Source organism: Cyrtonyx montezumae, unplaced genomic scaffold (genome assembly GCF_038088225.1).
Source record: "Cyrtonyx montezumae isolate F1298 unplaced genomic scaffold, pur_monq_1.0 scaffold_5, whole genome shotgun sequence".
Lineage (NCBI taxonomy): Eukaryota > Metazoa > Chordata > Aves > Galliformes > Odontophoridae > Cyrtonyx > Cyrtonyx montezumae.
In genome coordinates, this window is record NW_027072056.1 from 9,834,175 (window position 1) to 9,857,112 (window position 22,938).

General features: G+C 38.6%; 2 protein-coding genes across 5 annotated transcripts in view; one reads left to right on the forward strand and one right to left on the reverse strand.

The window, feature by feature from the left end:
- Positions 1 to 1,477, reverse strand: part of ATR (ATR serine/threonine kinase) — a 35,403-nt gene extending 33,926 nt beyond the window's left edge. For both annotated transcript variants that reach the window (XM_065748021.1, XM_065748020.1), the window contains exon 1: positions 1,392 to 1,477. In XM_065748021.1, coding sequence (XP_065604093.1) covers positions 1,392 to 1,450 — 59 coding nt within the window. In that variant the 5' untranslated portion in view covers positions 1,451 to 1,477. The remainder of the gene's footprint in view (positions 1 to 1,391) is intronic.
- A 398-nt stretch (positions 1,478 to 1,875) lies between these two features.
- Positions 1,876 to 22,938, forward strand: part of PLS1 (plastin 1) — a 35,233-nt gene continuing 14,170 nt past the window's right edge. The window contains exons 1-5 of one of the 3 annotated variants that reach the window (XM_065748051.1): positions 1,884 to 1,920; positions 8,702 to 8,788; positions 18,520 to 18,628; positions 21,707 to 21,870; positions 22,405 to 22,534. In XM_065748051.1, coding sequence (XP_065604123.1) covers positions 18,559 to 18,628; positions 21,707 to 21,870; positions 22,405 to 22,534 — 364 coding nt within the window. In that variant the 5' untranslated portion in view covers positions 1,884 to 1,920; positions 8,702 to 8,788; positions 18,520 to 18,558. Of the gene's footprint in view, positions 1,921 to 2,161; positions 2,197 to 8,701; positions 8,789 to 18,519; positions 18,629 to 21,706; positions 21,871 to 22,404; positions 22,535 to 22,938 lie in introns of those variants that run through there. The other 2 variants (XM_065748052.1, XM_065748053.1) reach the window with 2 other exon arrangements.

The following is a 22,938-nucleotide window of genomic DNA, read 5'->3' on the forward strand; positions in this document are numbered from 1 at the left end:
GTAAAAAGCTGTAAGAAATACTGAAAGCCATTTAATTTTTTATATGATTGTGTTTTATATACATTAAACACACTTCTGATTTATGAAGGTCACACACTGCTACAAAATAGTGCTGAAAAATAAAATTAAGAACCTGTTTTTCTTTTGGAATTAATAAACTTATTCAACAGACCAGCAACCAGTACACAATGTAAGATGTGTCAACTGCACTTCTCAGGCGACTAAGATGTCAGAACCTTGGTTTGGTCAAAATGTCAATGCGTATTCACACCTCCACATCACGTAGTTGCCTAGCACAGAACAAAGCTGCAGTCTTGATGGTACAATTAAAACTCCAGAGCAAAACATTTATTCCCTCTACATAGATAGAGCAGATACATGCCCCAGTTGTGAAAAGCTCCTATGCTGGTTTCATCTTAGCCTAGGGCAGCTTCAGTCAGCTGAGCTAGACAACAGCAATTTCCCATCTGTGAGAATGTGTGATAGCAAATGACTGCAGTACCTAGAAACCTCAGGTACATAGGATCATTTCACCTTATACAATACAGATTGCAGCCTGAATGGCTCCTGAGATGCCACAGTGCTTGGATTACTAGTATGCTTTTGAGAAACTCATACATCCATCTAACTCTGTAATCAACCTATCTTTCCTAGAAGCTGAACAACAATGAATTCAAGTAGTAACTTGTACATTCTACCAGTACACCACAGAAGATTAATTTTGCTTAGTGCACTGCCTCAAGAAGCAAATAACACAAGCTTCAGCTGTCACAGCCTTCTTCTCACCCCACTCAGTTTGGCGTCTGCATAACGTCACTGGTGCTACCATCCACGCTATAATGTCAGGGATTATGCTGCCCCTGTGAAGCACTGAATCTAGAGATTCAGGAACAATATAAAACTTCCTATAGCTTAAAATTAGGGAAGGCACAATCAAAACAGAAGAAAACTGCAGTTGTACTATCAGAGGGGACCTTCAGGAACACGTGTTTTATTAAAACAGGAACATGTTAAGTGTTAAGAATGACTTTTAAAGCAGCAGTAGATGACCGGCATGACAAAGTACACCTGGCATGGCCCTAAATCAGTCTGCGTAAGATACAGCCCTGGAATCGGCATCAGAAGTGCACAAGGACGCTTTAATTGCCAGCGAAACCAAGCTGTAAGCAGCACGGAGGCCCGCAGCACGGAGAGCCTCGGCAAGCCCCCCCGGCACGGCTCGGGAGAGGGGCAGTGCCCCAGGCAGCAGGGGCAAGGAGACGACAAAAGTAGAGAACGACGCGGGCCCAGCTTCAGAGCCCTTAGGGAGCAGCGGGGAAGAACCCTGCCACCCTCCCCGAGAAGCAGGCCTTCCCCTGAGGTGCCGCAGCTATGAGAAGACCACAGCCTACCTAGCAAGCTCCCGCAGCGCCGGGATCATAGAGGCCAACTCCAGGCCCTGCTCGGCCATGGCTCCGACTTTGAACCGCGCCGCCGGAGCGGGAACGGCGGGAACGGCGGACGGCGACCGACAAGGCCCAAACTACCTCCGTCAAACGCGTAGCGCTCCTCCGCGCCGCCCCACCGCAATTAACCGCCTCGTTCCCAAGCCGCGCTCGGGGTCTGGCCAGGCTACTCGCGGCGGCGCTGCTGCTGCCCTCAAGCGTCCCGACCCCCGCTGGCCGCCACGCCACACACCGCTACATTGCGGTGCGGGACCGATCCTCACACACCGCATCTCGAGAGGAGCCCTGCCCCTGCCGTCCCGCCATTGGCCTCCCGGCCCGGCCCGGCCCGCCCCGCCCCGCCCCGCCCCGCCCCGCCCCGCCCCGCCCCGCCCCGCCGGCTGCAGGTGGCCGTGCCGAGGGAGGCGGCGGTGGGAGTGGAGTAGCGGCGCGGGACTCGGTGCCACCTCTCCTCACGGCAGCGGTGGGGCTGCGTGTAAGATGCTGTTACCTTTTTTCGTTAATAAACAGTATTTTTGGCCTGATAAATATACATAGGATATTCTGTAAAACCATTCTGATGCTATTTCTAAGGCTGCTAACGTAAGAAGGGCCTATTTGGAATACTTTAAGAAACTTTGCAGAGTGTATTTGAGTTTTATCTTTGTTTTCCAACAAATATTGCGTTGTTTCCTTCTTCATAAAGTACGAAGAGGTTTCTGGGAGCAGCTCCTGGTGAGAAAGCAAAAGCTCTGCAGCTGTGTGTGCTCTGGTAAGCAGAGTTTAGGTATGTGGGGTGGGTGCTTAATGGAAAAAACCTGGAGGTATGTTTGTCTCTAAGTATCCCAAGTTGCCAGTGGGATCTTACTGGTATAGATATTGTGATAGTATTTCTATTTGTCATAGTTACAATGCCGTATAAATTCATGGTGCAGTTTCTTTAAGCATTTATGGAACTGGTCATTCAGACTTCTTTCTTCTCAATTACAGCAAGTATTCAGCAATTCCCTAAAGGTAACTCTCTGTTTCTCATCTCTTATTGGAGTGGGTCTGGGAGCTTTTGTTCATTCCCAGTTGTAAAGCTCTGTTAGCTGCCTTCTGATAAATATTGCTAGGTTTTTCCTTCTGACTTGTTATGGCATTCGGAAGTCTTATAGGACTGTGTTGTGCTGTGAGGATGTAAGAAGGCTTCTGGGCACACCCTATGAAATATTCTGCTAGGTATTAGCATAATACAGCAATTCTCAACCCTTCTCCTGGCTTTGCTGGAGTACACAGTGATCAGTTCAATAAACTCTTAGTTCATCTTCCTTATCCTGTTATTTTATGGTGCTTACATTGCCTTTGCTCTCTGGAGAAGTAGAAGGTGTTTTTTTCCAGCAGCAGTGTGACTCACTACTGTTGAAAACAGTGTGCCTTTAGACCATTCAGTGTTTTCCAGTGTAGAATTCACGTTGGTGAAACGAGCCTTAGATATGCTGAACTTGCAGCTTGCGGAACTCAGGGAATCCATGCAGGAAGGCAGAGTTAAGTATTGAACCAGTATCTGTGACACTGACAACTTCATGCTTAGCTGACCTCACCCTTGGACTGCCCTGTCCAAGGTTGTATGTTTCTTCCACACTCAAGCTTCTTTTTGGCTTTCATTTTTGCTTTACTGGATTTCTCTGTAGGTTACTGCAGTGTCTTAGTTTAAGACACCAAGCAGTACTGACTTTGCCTTGGAGCAGCTGATCCCAGAGCACAAGAGTGTGTTCACTGTGCTTTCGTTCCCTCTGTTAATCAAATTCTTATGTAGAAATGCAGTTCATCTTGAGGCTCATCTCTGTGGTTTTATGTGATGTTTCTGATGTTACAGAGCAGACAGATACAAGTTGTTGTATTAAGAATTTTAAACATCTACACATATTGAGCAATGCCTGCATGAACTGTGAAACTTGAATGCTATACAAGCAGTGTGTGGTGGTCAGAGGATATGTGGCAAGCTGTGTACTGAGTGCCTCTTGAGCTGTGCTGAGTGGTTTCATGTAATATCAAGGTGTGCTTATGGCTTATCACACGTGTGGCTGCTGAATTGCACCTGACTATGATTGCTATAAGACAGATTTCCATATATAGTCACAAAGGTGGATGGCTGACCTTTGAACATATTGCCTTGTTCCTGCACACCATAAAAATGAGTATTCCGGAAAGCTCTGCTTTTATTTCGTGCCTGTGCTCCGCAGTCAACGTCAAGAGTGAAGGGATACAGGTTAAAAGCATATCCAGGCCTCAATATTGATGTGACAATTTTTATTTTAAAATTAAAAATTTTGCAGTAGCAAATGCTGGTAAGGACTAGGCTGAGCAGACTCTAGTTCTGTGAACATTTATTTTTGTGTGGAGTGGATAAATGTCTTTATGTACTTAAGAGTACTAGTGAAGCAAAATTAAACACTGGAGTAATTTGGAGAGTGTGTTAGATTCTACATTGGTAATCTGAACGCATCGCAAAGCAGCAATAACTGTGTTTTTCCATTATGTGCAGCCACCACTGATATAAAAGCAAGTTGTGTGTATGTCTATTATTTGTATCTTGTGTTGTAGCAGAAAAACATTATTCTTCAAGTTAGCAACTGTGAGGAAACTCATGGGAATGTGTTTATTCCTATACCAGTGTTAGAATGTTGAGACCTTGGGAGCTGATATTTGTTGAAAGAGGGCAAGATGCCTGGAATTTACTTCTGGAGGGCAAAATCTGAAGAGTCTTAAATGCCATTAAAAAAAAAAAAGCCACCACCACCAAAACAGCCCAGTGTAACTGCTGTAATAATTTCTTGGTGTTTTTCTTTTTTTCATGGTATAACTGTCTGTGCAAATTAAATTCTTTAAATATGTAGCTATAGTGATGCTTGAAAATAATAACACAAAAATCTGTACTAGTCATGCTAGGAGGAAACTGCAGTTTTAATTTGAAATGTAATTTAAACTAAATTTGTATGAGAGTACTGACATTCAGCAGTACTGTGGACAGCTTTTGTCAACTTTCAGCAATTATCTTTCCATAACTTAATACAGAAACCAACAAAATATAAGAGGAGGGACGGGGAGTTGCCCTTCTTTAATTGTCCTTTTTTATTTTTATTTTTTATATTACTAATTCAGATAACTGAAACCTGTGTGTCTTGGAACACTGTTTCCTTTGGAATGGCATATGTTCCTTGCTGAGTATTTTAGTACTTAGAGCTTTTGCTGGGATTGGATCAACAGAATGGACAAGAATTTGGCAGCATGTAGTCTGGAAACATCTAAACCAAAGAAGTTATACCAGTTACCCTCACGTTCAATCCTTCATGTAAATTTAAAACGTGTCATGTTTAGTTGCCTCCTGTTTTATTGTAGTGAACTAAAATATTTTAATGGCATTCACCAGGATGCATGGAATCCTTTATTTCTGTGGTAATATTCCCTGGGAAACTCTAAAAAACTTGCTAGGTCTATGTAAATTGATTAAATAAATGTAGAACAAGAGTACTGGTGAGTAAAAGGATCTGATTCTAGCAAACAGGATTATTACTACAGAAGGCTGTAATGTGCTGTACTGGACAATAAGGAAACAATTGATGGTAATGTAGTGCTGGAAACAGTACTTAGCTAAGTGACTCCAGCTGCTGTAGCTAAGCAGTACCTCTCATCTGAAAAATTAATTTTGAAGTATTCTATGTAGGATGCCATATCTAATTTCAGCCTTGACATTCACTGAGCAAACTGTTGACTGTTGGTCACAATGTGGTGTGCAACAGGTATTAAAGAGAAACCCAACGAACTATGGTTAGTCAAACTAAGCTGAATAGGGATCAAGGGTTCTAGGTTACTGGTAATACCAGTTCTGCATTACAATTGTCTGATCACATATTAAAGAATTTTTAATAGTCACTTTAAATGTGCATTTAAAGAAGGGATGCAAAATGAAATGGCAAGGGTGACTTCTCTGTTATCCAGCATATGTGATAAAATGTCTGATTACATGATTCCAGCTTTGATTCATACTAAATGTCACTTAGGACCTTATTACATACCTTATTATTTGTTTCAGTACTTTTAAATGCAAACTAGTAGATGAATTTCTGGGTGGTTTTGGACATGTGTGCTTAATTACTGCTATTAGATAGAGGTTTCTAAGGAGAAAAAAGGAAGTACCTTACAACAGCTCATCAGTGAGACTGGTGTTGCTCAGCCTCAGAAAATAAATAATGCCTAAAGCAGACTGTGTGCTTGTATGTGCACCCTGTTTGTGAGAAAGGGATTATCAGCCCACTTATGAGGTTCCCTTGGAGATGTGTTACTAATAACTATAGATACTAGCAAAAAAACCCAAAACAAACTGGATCGAATATAATCCAATTTTATTTGCTGAAAATGTATTCACCTTTTAATTTTGTTAATAATTATTCATATATTTCAGAATGTGCTTTTAAAACTATTGACCTAGAGTCAATGCATGCATCCTTATTCTCAGAAAGAAGCAGATTTGGAGTTAAACAAGATTTGTTGTGAACAAAGAACTTTACATACTTCTTTTTGCATGAGTGTCACACTCTTTTCTTATTATTGAATAGTACTGGTGGATCAATAACTTTTCTGCTTAGTGTATTTTTTCAATTGTCTTCTTTTTACTGAGTAAACTAATTAAGATCAAGGCACTTAAACTCAGGAGGATTAGTCCACATCAACTAATCCTTTCTCAACAAACTAAGCATGTGTTGCAGAAGTAATTGGGTGCTGCACTAGTCTGTGCTCCACCAGAAGTGCTTGGTCAGGTGTCACTGAGAGTGCTGTGGCTTCCAGCTGGGCTCCTCAGCCAAAGGGCAGAGTGGTGGGAGAGCAGGAAAGCTCCTGTAGTATGTGAATGAGAAGTCATAACAGTAAATGTTTAAATTTAAACATGGGGTTTAAACAGCAATTTAAACAGCAATTTAAAAATGGGGTTTTAAAGATAGATTGCTGTCTAATGTTAGAGCATTGATTTGATGGAGCTTAACAAAATGAGTTATTGTCGTGAGCTCATGCTATATGTCGTGAGCTCAATGTGTTAGTGAACAACGTGACAGGCTCATACAGCTTCTGTGAGGGTCAAGGGGGGGAGGAGCCACTCAGTGCAGATTTACAGCTAATTTAAAATCTTGGATATTTGCTTATTTAACCAAAATATTGTATAAAATTGCATCTTGAAAGCTCTTTTGTAGAGACATGTTTTGCCAGTGTAGAAGAACTGGTTGTTTACAAGAGAATGTGTCTGAGAGCTGAACACATTTAAGTTTTTAGCTACTGTTTTCATTTTGGAAGGTGTGGAAATTTGCTCTCCATGTGCTAACAAAAAAGTTTGCAATAAAAGAAATATTAAATATTTTACTTGGAAAGCATCAATGACAATTCAAAATGACTGAGTTATCTGACAACTTTGGAAAACTGCATCATTTACTACAGGTGACTGAAGCATTCAGTTGTTTAATTTAAAATGCCTAACAACCTAATTAGGTGTACATATGCAGGTGTTCATTTTGTATTCTGCCATATGAGGTAAATGGTATGTGCTTAAAGGTTTGCAAGGGCTCTTATCTGTCTGCTAACTGTCCTATGTTAAAATGGGACAGGAAAGGTGTTAGAATTGTTCTTGTACTTGTTAGATTCTCATGCAGCCTGTTGTCTTGCCAACCTTTAGTTAATGCAGGCTTCCATATGATATCCTATGTGACTTACAAGTTGGAAACAAACTTTTTCCTGTGTTACAGAAATACAATACCAAATACTAAGAGGGAAAGCCCTGGAAATAAGGTTAGAGGAAAGCTCAGAGGAAAAAGTGGTGTCCTGCCAGCCTTTTACTCTCTCAAATACCCACCCCAGCAAAACTGGCTGGGTTGGAAAAGTGTTCTTCCTGAGAAGTGGATGGATACCTTTAAAAAATATTTCAAGCATTTGTTTAGGAACACAGATGTATCTTGTAGTTAAGTTTATTCAACTTTTGTTGGAGATAAGCACTTGGGAGAGTTTGCATATGTTGCCAGCTCAACCTATTGAAAAACAATTCAAGAATTTGTTTAAACCCAAGGAAAAGAAGTATTTACTTGAGCATCAGAAATGAATTTATATTCTTAAATCAAAACTCTCCTAAACATATGTATCCTATCTATGGCTTTGGTTCTGAATAATTTAGTTACATTTACAATACAGAAAAGTATCTTACTTTTTCTCTACATGATTTAAAATGACAGTTGTGCATTTTCTTCTGGCCTTAGTAAGAACAACAGTAAGAGAGAACAAACTTTGTGCTCCAGATACTCTTCTAGTTTCTAAGCTAAGACAAACTCTGCTCAGTTCTGGTCACTCAGATTTACTGCTTCGCTCCTTTTATCCTCTGCACTTCAGCAGCACAGCTCCGTATGACTGTGAGCTCACAGGTAGGCAGTGCTTGCACATCCGTGGCCTCTGCAGCAACTGGGAGGCTTTAAATGGCTGCTGGTTGCTTTTGCCATGTGCTGCAGAAGACCCTCCTTTTCTCTCCAGCTTGGCCAATGAAGAAAGAAAAGCAAAAATAACCTATGAATTTTCCATGACAGTAAATCCTGGCGTGGTTGTAGTGTAGTGGCTGATCAGTCTAATCTTCTAATAATCTTTTGAACCATGTAGAGTTGAACAAGGAATTAGCAGGTAACAGAGGGCCATGTTGCCCTCTGGCAATTAATGAAAGCTTAAAAATACTCTAGAAACACATAATAGTTTGGTTCTGTTTAGTGACTGCAGTTAAATGGCATCTGAAACATACATGGATGGAAATGGAATTGCTGAGGATAATGAATATGCATTTGTTGTTACTCTTAATGATGTTCACATGATTAACTTCTGGGGTGACCTTACTACTAAGTTCATTAGTAAGAGTTAGCCAGCATCTCTGCTGGGTTTCTAGTATTTGTAGCAGCCGAAGGGTTCTGCTGCAGAGCCTGGTGGGATGCACACTGAGAGATAAAGGAGGTGGTTTTCTACAGAGTGCTACAGCAGCACCATTTTAAGATCTCCTTTCCTTCTGCTTCTTGGGCTGTTTGTTCATTGGCAGATTTGTTCATAATTTTGCATTATAAATTGGGTCCTAACTCAATGTTATTTTAGCACCTGGAGAAGAGAAAAAATGATCCATAGTGTTCCAGCTGACCTAAGAAGATGCGTTACTTTAAGTTATGATTAGTGTAGAAGAACAAGTTACTAAACTATAATGAGTATCATACATTCCACCTCTTAAACAGCACCAAGTCTTGAAGGATCAGAAGCTTGTGAACACTGACCACCTTGTAAGAAACACTGTGAAATATTACAAGATTAAACAGCTGAAGGTGAGTACACATTGATTGTAGCTGTTAGAATGTGAGATCCAGCAAACTCTGACAAACTGAGGCGTGTAATGTGGGAAATGGGAACATGATAATAGTAAAAGGATTTTGCCTGTGAAACTTAGAGTGACAATTGCTCTGCTGTAAACTGCTACCTAGTGAAATACTGCTACTTGTTACATTTTAATGTTTCTGACTACCTTTACTTCCTCACTCCAAGTGCTGGGTAGGAGGGTGGGTGTCTAACAGCAGGCTGACGTTGTAACAGATTGCCTGTAACAGTACTATCCCTTTCAGTATGGTAACACTTCAATTGTAATGTAAAGAGAGACCACAAGACTGTGAGTCAGTGAATTCCACAATATTATCAGTTGTCATATTTTAACAGAGCTTTTCAGTACTCCACCCATTTCCATCAAATGAGGTTCTTGTTCATTCTGATTCTTCATTCTGAGTTCTGAGTGCACGTTTGGCTGCCTGCATAGACAAATATCTTACTGATAAAACTGTTTCAGTGAGAATTTCAGCATTTGTTTCCTAAACAAGATGTGTACTGCAGAATATTTATGCAGGAATTTTCTATAAAATACTGCTATTTTTATTGATAATTTTACTTCCATGTTAACAAAAGCTGCATGTGCATAAACCTTGCCAGAAAAAAAGAGATTAAGTATCACTAACTGGTGTGTGTTTTAACTCTCTTCCTTTTGCTGTTGTAAACTTGATATGTAATGTCAGCCTAGACACAAAAGAATACCTTCAGGATGGAATGCCTGAATTAGCTTGCTTTGTTAGTGTAGCCTTTCCATTTATATTTCAGTGAGGTTTGCTTTAGAGAAATGTAACAGTAAAATCAAATTTGGATTTTTAAAAAGCAAAACTATTTATCATAACCATGAATGGTAATCAAATACTGTTTCCTAATTTTTTTGCCAATTTTTTTTCTATGTTATTAATGGACTTTTTGCACCTAACATGCATTTGCATGGAAAAGCTGCTGTGCTACTCTGATGCATCTCGCTATAGTGTCCGTGTTGGGCAGTGTGTGGGTTTGTACCCTGTGCTGTGGGGCTGTGTTGCTAGCTCAGCCACAGTGTATTCTTGCTCTCTGTGGCATCGCCTGAGGTACCAACTTCCCTATCCAAGGATCATTTTTGCCTTTCTGTTAATTACTGTAGCTTTTTCATTTATTTTTCCCATTCTGCTGTATGTGCTGCGTTCTCAGCACATCCCCTGTTCTTCCTTGCTAGCAGAGGGCTGCACAGACGTTCTTACCACATGCTGTGTCATTTTGTTAATCTCCTAATTAGAAAGTACGATCCTTGCCAGTCCTATCCTTCTGGAGCTGTGCATTTGCCTGGTGGATTACTGGGTGGGTGCTCTGAGGAGTACTGTGCAAGCAGGAATGTTCACATGGGGAAGGACAGTGAGTACAGGGACAAGGCAGTAAGGTAAGACAGTGTAGAAGAGGCTAGAGAGTTATAGTGACTGGGGCCTGCAGTAGGGAATGCCTGGCACACCTGTGTGTGGGAATCTAAGTGAGTAATCAGCATGGGACATAGGTTTCAACATAATAAACTAGTTTTTGGAGGGAATCCAGTGATCTATTTATATGGTGGATGATATCACTGGAGATAACAGAGGAAGTCATATGAAGTGCAATAAAATATTAAATTGAACTTCTTGTAAGAGACATTTTCTATTCAGGAATTGGTCTAATGCTTCCCCAAACCAGTGCAAATATGACTGTGGTTATTCTTTGTAAGCAGCTTAATGGTGGTGCGATAGTGAGGCAGTTTCTTCCATCAAGTCACCTTAATCTATTTTGACCCACATGCAAACTGTTTCTGCCCTGTTAATTAACTTGAAACTAGCTCTGCAGTCATTGATTACTTTAAATGCAGACCTTGCCACCTGTAAAATAGAATAAGTTGTTTTTGGCTTTATAAACAGTGCCTTTAAATGTTTAATTTGCATTTAAAAAGACAAACAAATTTTCATAGTCTTGGATAAAAAGATGAACTAACTGGGGGTAGCTCCACTTCTGTTATTTTGTGTTACAGTGGACAGAATTGGCAGTGTTCTAGTGATGCCTAAACAAAAGGATGCTCTTCTGCATGAGCTCTTATTTGACAAGGAAATTCCCTAGTCCTGGTTTGACAGATGCAATTATTTTGCCTGTTCTTCCTTGTCCCTGTGTGTAATTGTGGTGTATAGATTTTATCAGTTGGTGCAAGAGTGTCTTATATGAAAATCCAACTATGTATTTTAAAATCCAATAGCGAATATCTCTATGATTTTCCACGCATATAGTGTGCTATGTAACAGAAGCTGTGAGATACACTTGTGTTTTCACTAACAGTGGCACCTCTATAGCAGCACTGAGAGCTGATTTTTTTTTTTTTCTCCTGGGGGAGGGAGTAGGGGATTGGGGTGGGATGGGAGGAATCATTAGAAACAAGTAGCCTTAGTACAGTTTCTTTTTTTCAGTACTTTGTGGTTTATTTATGGTGTGATTGTCAGAGATTCTGAAAATCTGCTAATTCTGGTGGCAGTTGTAGTTGCTGCTATTCCCAAGCCTGAACAACTAATCAGTAACGCTGGTACCTCTGTTGTGGGTGATACCTGATCTGGGGCATTGTGATGCTCTGGAAGATGCTCCCTAAGCACGTGTGGCAGTAACTGATCTTTAGACCAACTGCGAGGCTCAGACAAGGTGTTTCAGAGCTTGGAGCCATACACCAGAGGCACATTTTTGTATCTTGTAAATGCACAAAGACACTTAACCTTGCATACCTCTAGCTCAGTGTCCAAGTTTCTGGCTGGAAGTAGAAGAATCAAATGCCTTAAAAGGGTAAAATAGAACCATCCTTTTCTCCTGCAGATTCTAGCAACTCTTTTCTTGTTTATTGTATTTCATTTTCTTGAGAATATGTGATTATTTTATTTATAAGACCTGAAAATATTCTTAGTGAAAGCAATATCTTACTAGTGGATAGTTGCTATGTTTATGTGAAATGTGAAGTCCTTATGTGTTCTGTAATCCCTTCCCAATCAAATATTTGTTGTTGAAGAATGAAGCAAATATATAAAAATATTTGAAATGGAGCATGGAAGAAGCTTAGATAACGCTAAAGGTAACCAGGATTTGTGGCTTGAGTGCATTCAAATTCCCACAGTGCTTTCATTTTCTTTATGTGCATGTGCTTATCCTGATAAAACCTGAATACTCTGTGTGTGTGAAAGTTAATGAATGTTCACCAAAGCAAAGGTTATGCATAATAAATCTCAGAGTATGTGCCTCTTTAGCAGAGTCACTGTGTCCAACCTTTAGTTTGGATCAGAGTTCTTTGAGTTTAACCATGTCATAGATTCTGTACAGAAACTATTTTGATGTCCCTTAGTTCGTTGTTTATTATAAGACAGCTGTTGAGTATTTTTTTAGATACTGTACTTTGATTCTGTTTGTTCTACTTTCCTGGAAAGCTGTGTATTTATATTACATATAACATGCAGACAGTTGAGAATTCCTAATCTGGAAGCTTCGATCAAATCAAACATAAAGTGAAGTTCCTGTATCTTCACAAAACTGTAATGATTTTGCTTCACATGAGGGGATGTCTTGTTTTGGAAGATGATATATTTCTGTATTCTGAAAAACAGAAGTGTTGTCCCTTTTCAAAGGACTTATAAAAAAAAACTTTTTTCTGTACTTCCAGTCAATACTGACACGCTCGTTATTTTCAAGTACTAAACAAAAATTGTTGCACAGAAGCAAAGTTGTGCACGTAAAAATGTTTTCATTGCCTGGAGATGGCTTGTTAGCAGGTAGGGAGCCCAGGATGCACTCCATTGTAGATACATGGATTCAGTTTCCTTACTTTTCTGTGCTACTTTCACTGTGACTGCAGCTAGCGTGTTCTCAATGATTGTATTTTATAAACATGAGGAAATGCTGCTAGCAATTAGTGCTAACATCAGAAAATCCTTGTTAATATGCACACAGCTCTGTGGGGCCAGTGGTGTTGATCTTTATTATTTCAGTATCCCAGTTTCGTAGAGTTTAGATTTGCTTTCGATGATGATGTGTTCGTGAAAGGCACAGTTTGCTGTAGTCAAGCAGCTGATGCAAGGAAAAGAGGAGTGTTGGCCTGTGGGTTGTTGTGGGACTGTACAGCCTGGGGATTGCCTCCCTGCTCTGCTCGGGGCCTTTGGAGCTAGAGGGGCAGGCGTGCAGAGCAGTGGCAGAGGGCATTCCTGTTTGCTGCCCTCTGTTCTGCACTACAGTGTGCATACTGCAGGTGAAATGAAGGAGTACAGCCTTCAAAAAACCTCAACACAACATGCTGAAGCAGGGATTTTAAGGAGTTCTATGCATCAGACTGCATCTGGGTTAATGTTGGATGAGCAGAGGTTGCTTGTTCTGTGGATATGGGGTAGGCATGTTTCAAGCCCCTGTACCAGAACCAGAGGGGATAAAACGCTTCCAGTTTTTGCTGAGTGCAGATGAATCTTGTTGAAATTCTAGGAAAATAAGCAGACAGAACAGGTCACTCATGGTCTGGGACAGTCCGTTTGGGCAAATTCAACCCAAACTGTTCCTGTAGCTATGCTGCAAACATTTGAGGGTTTCCAGAATGTTTCAGGAAAGGTATTTCTATGAACTCTGGGTGCAATAGCATTGTTTCTGAATTACTTTCTCTGAGGTGGTTCTTCTGGCATAGGTAAATTTTCCATTGATGTTTTTCTATTAGTGGTGAATGCAGCAATACAAAGCCCAGACAGGCTGAGATAGTGTTGAATGATGTATGTGAAGGAAACTGTGAAACTGATACCATGGATGAATTTGCATGGCTGTTCTGTGCACTCAAAAGCAGCCAAAAGAAGCTGGAGGCATTTTGTTTGGATGAAAACGTAGTACTTTAAACTACATGTATCTGCTTTGTAATAAACTGTTCTTCATCCTGATTTAAGTCTGACAAAGTTATTCTGCTAAGTGAATTTATTATTTATTACTATAGTAATTGAATTCACATAAACTTTCAGTAATCACTAAATACACTAAATATTTTCTATGAGCATAAATGTATGCAGTGATGTTTATAAGCCAAGGCAGAAAAAACACATCCTTGGACCATATGATGTAGTGAAGGTTCAAGCTGACTGTATGATGCTTAGAGAACTACTCTGCTTCTATAGTTTGTATTTTATGCTACAAGATAGAAACTCAAAAATGCACTTTCTAGTTCATATTACTCTGCTAATGACTGTACCCAATAAATGATACGTTGTCTCTTCTTTGAGAAATTAGTATCACACTTAAACAGTCGTTCCTTTTTATATATGCACAGTTGTTTACAGAACTAAATGTTTTGATCTTTGTTGTCTTCTGTTTTGAAGTTATACAAGCTGCACAGAAATGGTCATGTATATTTTCTTTCTAAGTCCCAGTGCTGATAGCCCATTGTTCTGCAGGTGTATTAGATTCCCTTAATCTATCCATAGAGGACAATTAAGTCATCTTTCACTTCAGATAGCACTGTGCATCATTCTCTTCTTTCTCCTGCAACTCTTTCCTCTGATACAAGGCAAATAAACTGTCTTTCTGTATCCTACACCAATTTAAACTCTAAAAGTATAAAAACTGAAACCATTGAATGCTACTGACTTACCATTTTCTCATCAAGATTAGAAGACCACATTAAGAAGTTTTATGAGCTTCCACTGAAGCACCTAAAATAAATTGCCCTTTCATACTTTTAAATGATTAATTAATTGCCCCCTATATTTGAAGGACATGAATAATCTTGGTGTAAGTAAAAAAGATCCTTCAGTGTAAGATATGGAAAAGATTGGACAGGAGTTTTAAATTAGTGAAAATAGAGATGCGTGCATATATATTTGTTTGTATAGAGCCAAAATTCTGTCGATCAATGGCTGTTAGTTCTAATGCTTGCTCTTTACACGAGTCTTCTCCTTGGTTCCAGTGTATTTGCAGTTCTTTTCCTCCCTGACAATAAACAATTTTCTCTCCTTACAGAATAAGGAGAATATCTGGTGCATACTGTCGTTATCGTGTTCCTTTTTGTTGACTTACACCTTCATTTCTCACTGAAGCAGGACGGAACTTCTAATTCTATCTGACAAGAGCTAAAAGTTTGCATAAAGAATCCTAGATAATACAGTTTTGTGCAAAGTTTAGTTCATCATCTCAAGTCAAAGCCTGATGAGAGAATAAGAATTTAAATACCTTGTAATTGGAGATAGTACGTGCCAATAACCAATTATTATAAAAGCAGTGATTCTTCATTCAGCCTGTATTTGGTAATTACGCTAGCTTGGCTGCTATTAGAAACTACAGACCTAAGGATATTGCAGAAAGAAAGTAGTATTTGCACAAGGGACAGAGGAAGTATGTTTCTAATACCAGATCAGAAGAACAGTAACAAAGGAAAATAAGCTCTTGAGTCAGCTTTTGTAATGTCTGTTGTGGTTGTGGAAGCAGGTGCAGCATGAGAACAGGGCAAATAGAATCTGAAATGAAGTGGTGGAAAAGAAATTGCCTGCAGGGAAGGAGGAAACCATAGGGCCTGATTTCATATCAGCTGGTTGTTTTATTTTTTTTTCTTTTCTTTTTCTTTCCTGACAGCTTTGGTAATAGGTAAGAAAGAAAACTGAATTGCAGTTTGGGCTGCTCACTTTATCCTTGGCTTGTGCACAGCTGCTAATACTCTTCTATGCAGAAAGAAATATGAAGATACCAGCAATAGTTTGTATCAGTGTTGGTTGTGGAATGTTTCCAGACTCTGTTGTATTGTCTTCAGATACAGAAAGCCTTCCAGGAGTAGAAGGTAGGCTACAGATGGAAGAATACTGGCAGTTTACTGTGAGCATGTTACCTAGGGCTTAGAAGTAGATCAAGGGTCCTTTTCCCCTATGAAAAGGACCTATCCTGTCCTGGGGCAGCAAGAGGTGATTTAATGTAAGCAAAGGCTACAGAGAATCTTAACGTCATATGAACACTATCAGAGAATAGATAAATGTGTTATCTGTAAATTGATATATTTTATTAGCAGGCGGCCATAGTTCCAGTAGATGTGTACCTTGTAGACTTGATGTGTCTTGTCAGAATTGCCCTGGGTGATGATACTTGTGTGCAAGGTGTAGGTTAGCTTGGGTTCAGTAGCTTCCTGGTTTCTTATTAAAATTGCCTGGTATGTCTAAAAATTTTGAATGTTGTCATTGTTTGCTCAAACTAGGTCTCTTCTGGATGCTAGGACAGTAATTGCAGCCCTTCTGCCATTTAATTGACCAGCTAATTTACACGGTAATTATGTAATAGGGTATTTAAGACTGTCTCTACAAAGCTGAGGTATTAGCTTTATTTATTTGCTTCACTGTAGAATAGATGTTGCTACAGCGTTACTGAAACAGTAACACAGTAGTCTTTGGAAATCCAACATTGCTGTTTTCTGAAATATGAGTATGATGTGTTAGTAATGGTAAAAGGTGAAGGGAGAAATCAATTGTATTGTAACTTTTTAAAAAACTGTTTGATAAATTCTGACTTGCAGTAAAGATAAGCATTTTAAAATGTGAACAGTATGCCACAATTTTTTTTCCATGTTGATGGCTAAATATTTAATTTAGGCTTTGACATCTTGTGTTTGTATGTTAAAGTATTGCCTTCTGTGTCCATGCAGCTTCAGTCCTTTGTTTCCTTAGTAATTTAGATTTCAACGTTTGCATTTATTTCTTCATTCTTAATTGCCACATTCTGTTCAAGGTATTTGCACTTCCAAAAATGTGTGAAAAGTTTTCATTTGTTTGTTGCTTTAGTACAAAGCCTGGTGCATGCTGTCAGGAAGTGGAGCAAAATGGATGAGTGGGATTTTAAATCCAGTACTTAAAGAAGGTGGAGTGACATGAAGGAAAAAGACTTAACTCTCCACCCACACTCAAGACTATATCCTGTGTGACTCACAATAGTAGTCTCAGCGATGACAGAAAATATTAACATAGATGAAGCAGACAGGATTTAGTTAAAATAGCATATGTGCTTAAGAACTGTTTTTATTTAACATCATGTAAGAAAACTAAACTAGTGTGGATTTAGTTAAAAAACAAACAAAAACTTTAGGTGAGATGAAATCAGTTGGATAGTACTCAATTTTCTTTTTCTCTTATACAGCAGTGTAAGTGGAGATAAAGAAATGCCTATGCTGCAGATAGGGCCCAAATGAGTCTTTTACTTTTGTACTTTGAGATAGTTACTCACTGTTGTGACAAATGTTTAGTGGCTGTTGAATTGAAGCAATGTTACACTTATTTTTCAGACCACAGAAATTTATTTTGTATTGAAACTGATTTCCCAGTAGAATAGGTGTAATTCACATCAGCAGCACTGTAAGCGTTTGTCCACAGTGTTCAGCAGAGCTCCAGAAAACCCACCTGAATCCAGGCACACCTGCACGTCGCAGCTGCATGTACCCTACTGCTTCCTTTCATGTGCTGCTGCTGCTCTGTGCGATCGCTCCAGTGGGATTGTTTCTTACTGTCAGGTGGTGAAGGACTGAAAGAGAACTGACACAGCTAGAATGGAGAAGGAATTATTTTCAAACAAAAATTCAGATCGATGATAGTAGTCTCCTTTACTCTGAATCAAATTCTGATTCCACTAGTCTTATACAACTCTGATACTAGTCTTATGTCTTTCTTATACATCAGAGGGGAGAAAGTGCACAACTGGGCAACTTTCACCAGAATATTAATGTTGTTGTCGTCAGTGTTTGCTTATGAAAATGAAAGCAAAGTCAAAGCTCCTGAGAAGTCAGAGCTGCAGCACCATCTATAGCACACTGTGCATCGGCCCAGTGCCGTGCACAGCCCTGCCATGCTGAGTGACACAGTAGGTTTAACTGTATGCACGCATAGCACATGTGTTGTGGAAAAAGACTAATGCAGTTGTAACCTTGCACATAGAGGTAATTGAGTGTAACTTCAGTTTGAACTTGTACTGGCTAACCAAGGCCTGAATCACTCTGTAGAGAGTCTAGATAAGAGGAAACAAGTAAGTGTTTGTCATAGGGTGTTATTGTCAGCGCTTGGGTGGGTGTTTTCAGTTTGGATTTCCATTTTTTATGGAGTTGGGTGGAGAGAGATTTGTATTGGGTGTTGTCACTGAGCTAGGTTAAGACCCTTTATTTCCTTCCTTGAGGGTGTTACAAGGTCATGAGTTGTTGTAACTTCTGTAGGAGCTATGGAAGGATGCACCAGTGTTCACCACTGCCAGGCATCAACTTGAATGTGTACCGCTGAGGTTTACTGTGCTTAGTGCTTTGCAGGACTAGATCCTAATGCTAACCACTAATTAGCAGTGCTACTGCACTGGACTTAAAAATTAATTTTTTTAAAACCTGTTTTTTGAAATGTGAGGTGATGGTTTTCATGTTGGAAGAGCACTCAAATATTGGAAATTGATTGTAGGTTAATACTTATTCTATTTGAATGAAACTTTCCAGGGTATGAAAGTTGGTGTTGCTACTGTAAATCCTCGGTTGCTGTTACAGAGAGAATTGCTGAGTGTTTAATGTGCTTTAGGGTGCCTGTAATGTTGTAAATGCGTCAGACCTGGAGATGCCATTCAGGTCTGGTGTCTCATACTGAAAATCTGAGTCCCTTGTGTTTGTATGAATATGGAATTGATATCGTGTAATATTTTCTGTCATTTTTAGGTATAAGCAACTGCAGACAGCACTTATTGCTGTTAGGAGATGGAGAACAACGTAACTACTATTTCTCGAGAAGAGCTTGAAGAACTAAGAGAGGCATTCAATAAGATAGGTATGTTTTGACTGAGATAATGAGATTGGCAATAACACTGCAGAGCTATGAATGCTTGTGCAGAAGTTTTTGTATATCTGTTCATTTTGATAGCACTGTATTCTTTCTGTTGCCAATAATGACTAAAAAAATAGAAATGCTTACTTAAAACCATTTCTTTTCACTGAAACTGTATGTTTGTTTACCTCTTTGAATTTCAGCAATTAAATCACATACATTAATTTATTTTTTTATGCTGAACAGTTGCAATGTTTACGCTGCTGTATATGTTTATGCTACTATAGGCCTCAAAATTCAGTTATCAGAACATGTTAAATCTGAAGAAAATTTTCTTTGATTAAAATTGTTAGATATTTTCATGCTTCTTATTGATGTGGATAACTTACTCTCAGTTTCTGCTTTACTTGCATTCTTTCAAACAGTAATTTCTCTTCTAGTTTGGATGTCATTTTACATTTTAAGTTATCTAAAATAAATAAAACAATAGTTGGCTTAGCAGCAGCTGAAATACAGCATCAGTACCTCCAAAATAATGTACTTGAAGAGAAAATAATCCTACTTTAAACAGGTGAGAAGTTAAGGGTTAAGGTATGGGATTCATTTGTTGGAAGCTGTGAAACAGCTTAAACCAAAAAGTCTTTGGTATTAGATCTCTCCAATTCAGTAAAGAGACTACTAGAAAGATGTGTGTTAGAAATGGGTAACTTTGTGAGTAGTATGGGAAAGATAAACTGGGTATTATTCTGTTTCTGTAAATGTAGGTGTCAGGTAATATCCAGTAAAGCATGAGGAAGTTTAAAAGAGGAAGCAATGACTTTATTCATGACAAATAATAAAACTGAATAGATTTATGCTGTTTTTTGAGAGAAAATTGGCTAGGAATGCTAAAGGAATAAGGTGTCTACAAAGATAATTTGCGAGTTTGTTGTGATCATAATCATCTTGATTCAGTCTGTAGCTCGGGATAGCTATAGCCTCCAGGAGCTGGAAGGACAGAGCAAGGAAAGACTTGTGTACATCTGTCAGTATAGGGACAGTTGTTCGGGTAGGTAGCTGGTCGCTGGGCAGCTTTTCTATAAATTTGTTTCGTGCCATCTGCATTCTGTTTGCCAAAAAATACTTCTTTCCTTGCTCTAATATGCTTTCTGTAAAACATAATAAATATAATTTAGCTTTTCTTTCATCTTTTCATTTCAGTATCTTTGTGAAACAATTGCTTGCAGCTGCATTGGTAAACTAAAATAAAAGGAATATATTTAAGTCTCTGCTTGTCACCATGGAAACTACCCTCAGTGAAATATGAACTCAGAACTAACGTACTCAGTAATCTGAGTGAGATTGGAGCATGTCTTCTGCTCTTTAGACCACTCTTGTTATTATGTGTGTTATGTGCTTGATGGGTAAGGCAGATAGTGGATGAATTAGTATTTATACATACAAAGCTTCACTGTACAGTGATTTGTGAATTGTGGATTTTAACCAAAATAAAAAATGTGGTTATTGCCTCTTTTTTAACCTTTCGTTAGCGGTGAAACGTGACTTCTTTATGAAGCTGTGCAGAAGCTATTTAATTAGTATGAGTTGCATGGAAATTAGTGAATAACAATTAGCTATGGCTAGAGATCAAGGCATAGTTTTCTACTTGCCCTTCTTCAATGTGATATATATTCATTCAATCTGGTACTACTGGCTGGGAGTCTAATATTAGAAAAAAATAAGAGGCATTTTTACTAGTGAACCCTAAAAAAAGGATGGGAGCACAGACATCTAATAAGTGGACAGTTTACCTTAAATCTGTTTCTGACTCATGTTACTTGTTACACTCCCTTCAGTTACTTAGATCATTTGAGGAAATGTTGTTAATTCACATTTTTTGAGAGCTTTAATGTATTGATTAAACTGAAAATTGTTAAACATGAAGAAAATAGGCATTATATCCAGCGCTAGTTACGTTGCACATGATTTTTTATAATTCATTGAACTTTACCATCAATGGGCAATAGTTTTGCTGCTTATAAATATATTTCTTCCCATTCAATAGACTTTGACCTACAGGTAGGATTATTTTAATAGACATACTCAAACCCTGCTTTTATAGGTTTGAGATAGTTTACAGATACATGTTTAAAAAAAAAAGCTCAAAGACTTAAAATGTGTTTGTTTATGCAGTACATTGGACAAGAACATTTTAGGTCTTTAAAATGGTGCTTTATTGTATTAAGAATTCAACAGCTTTCTGTACTCAGATGGCCTGAGATCAGAGAATTTTTAGTATTTCGGCTCTTCAGTTGTGTTGTCCATGGTGAGTAATACAAATTATGCTGAATTTCTCTTTTTATGTGATAAGACCATTCCTTTCTTCATACAATTGTGGAGTTGTACCACACATCTAGCTGAAAAAAGTCTTGCTGAAAAAAGCATTCTGATCCTGTGCTGTACGTGGACATTATTAATGTGGTTTTGGGGGCTCAGTGGAAGTGAAGGAAGCAGCACAGGTTGCTCCCAACAGAGCTGGTCAATAGATTAAGCAAGGTCACCTTTAATAAATAAATACAGATTATCCCGGATTTATTCTTCACAATTAAGCCTTATCACATCAAAAGTTTTCAAGACAGAACATCTCTATCAGGTATTAAGATAAGAAACAAAGTCACGTAGGATTTTTGTGTGTGTGTTCTTCTAACAAATGTTTGCATCAGATCTGAATTTGCTAATGGCAGGTAGAATAATACTGAGAGTAAGAATATAATGGTTGATTTTCTTTCACTTTAAGTTTTTATTGAAAATTTTTTTAGTCTTAAAACTTAAATATTGCTATTTACAGATTTACTATCTTGTCATAGCTGTACTTTGGGATTGTAAAATAGTTCCTGAGAAAATACAGTGCAAAATGTCATATCTCCTATCTGGTTGTGTGTAATCCAAGAGTATTCCTTCATGCTTAGTTGTGTATGTGGTGAAATCACAGGAAAAAATATTATTTTCCTGCAGCTGTATTTCTTGCACTTTACTTATTTTCAACAACTCTACTGGATCTTTTATGTAAGTATAAAATCAACTTGTGTTTTCACTTTGCAGATATTGACAACAGTGGGTACGTTAGTGACTATGAGCTTCAGGACTTGTTTAAAGAAGCAAGCCTACCCTTGCCTGGTTACAAAGTTCGGGAGATCATTGAAAAGATTTTTGCAGTAACAGATAGCAACAAGGATGGGAAAATAAACTTTGAAGAATTTGTCTCTGTAAGATATTCCTTTTGGTCTTTCTTTAGTTCAGTTGTTTAATAACCAGTCTTTAGAAAATGAACAGAACTATTTCTGAGGAATAGAATGTGATGCTCTTTCTTATGTATGGTGCTAAAAAAATCTACTTCTATGTGTGGTATTTGCATCCAAGTTCTGAACTATATCTGTAATGTAGTAAGCTATATCTGTAACTTAAACTTCATTGTCAGTTCTAAGACCTTTACCATATTAGGATAAATTTGGGATGAACCAGTATATCGAATGTGGTTTATGTTACAGGCACTTGGAAAAGTTCAGTCCACTTGCTTTAGGGCGTGTGTAAGTTTGATGTATTAACTTTTTTACTACAAAACTTATGATGAAGCAAGTAGAAGAAACACGCTTTAATTGTGGGAAAATGTGTTTTCAGGAGTTATTGTAAACAAGAAAGATAGGCAGGTTCTTTACTGGCTCTCGAGGACTTAACTTTGAACAGCTACTTAAATATTAGATCATGTATTATCCATCGCAAAATGTTCTTTCTTATTCCAGTTAATTCAGGAATTGAAAAGTAAAGATGTTAGCAAATCTTACCGAAAATCAATAAACAAGAAGCTGGGTATTACAGCACTTGGAGGAACATCCGCAATATCTACTGAGGGGACACAGCATTCTTATTCAGGTAACAAGTAAGCATGAACAAATTTAGACTCCTTTTCAGTCTTATTGGAGAGAAACTGACTCATCTGGAGCACAGTTCGTCTGACCTGGCTCATGAGCTGTATAGTTTATGATAAGATGAACTGTGCACTAGATTTTCACATTTGAGGAACGTTATGAAGTTTAACAAGAGGAAGTGTAGGGTTTTGCACCCACAGAGGAATAACTGTGTGCGTTGATACCGGTTAGGGGCTGACCTCCTGGAAGGGATCTCTGCAGAAAAGGACCTGGGTGTCCTGGTGGTTTTTCATGCTTTCCTTCAGAAAATCATAAGTTATTCAGAGGGTGCAGTAAGGCAAAGATACGTGTGCTATTGCCATTTTCCCTTCAATGATTGGATTCTATGAAGCTAAGGAGCTTTACTGC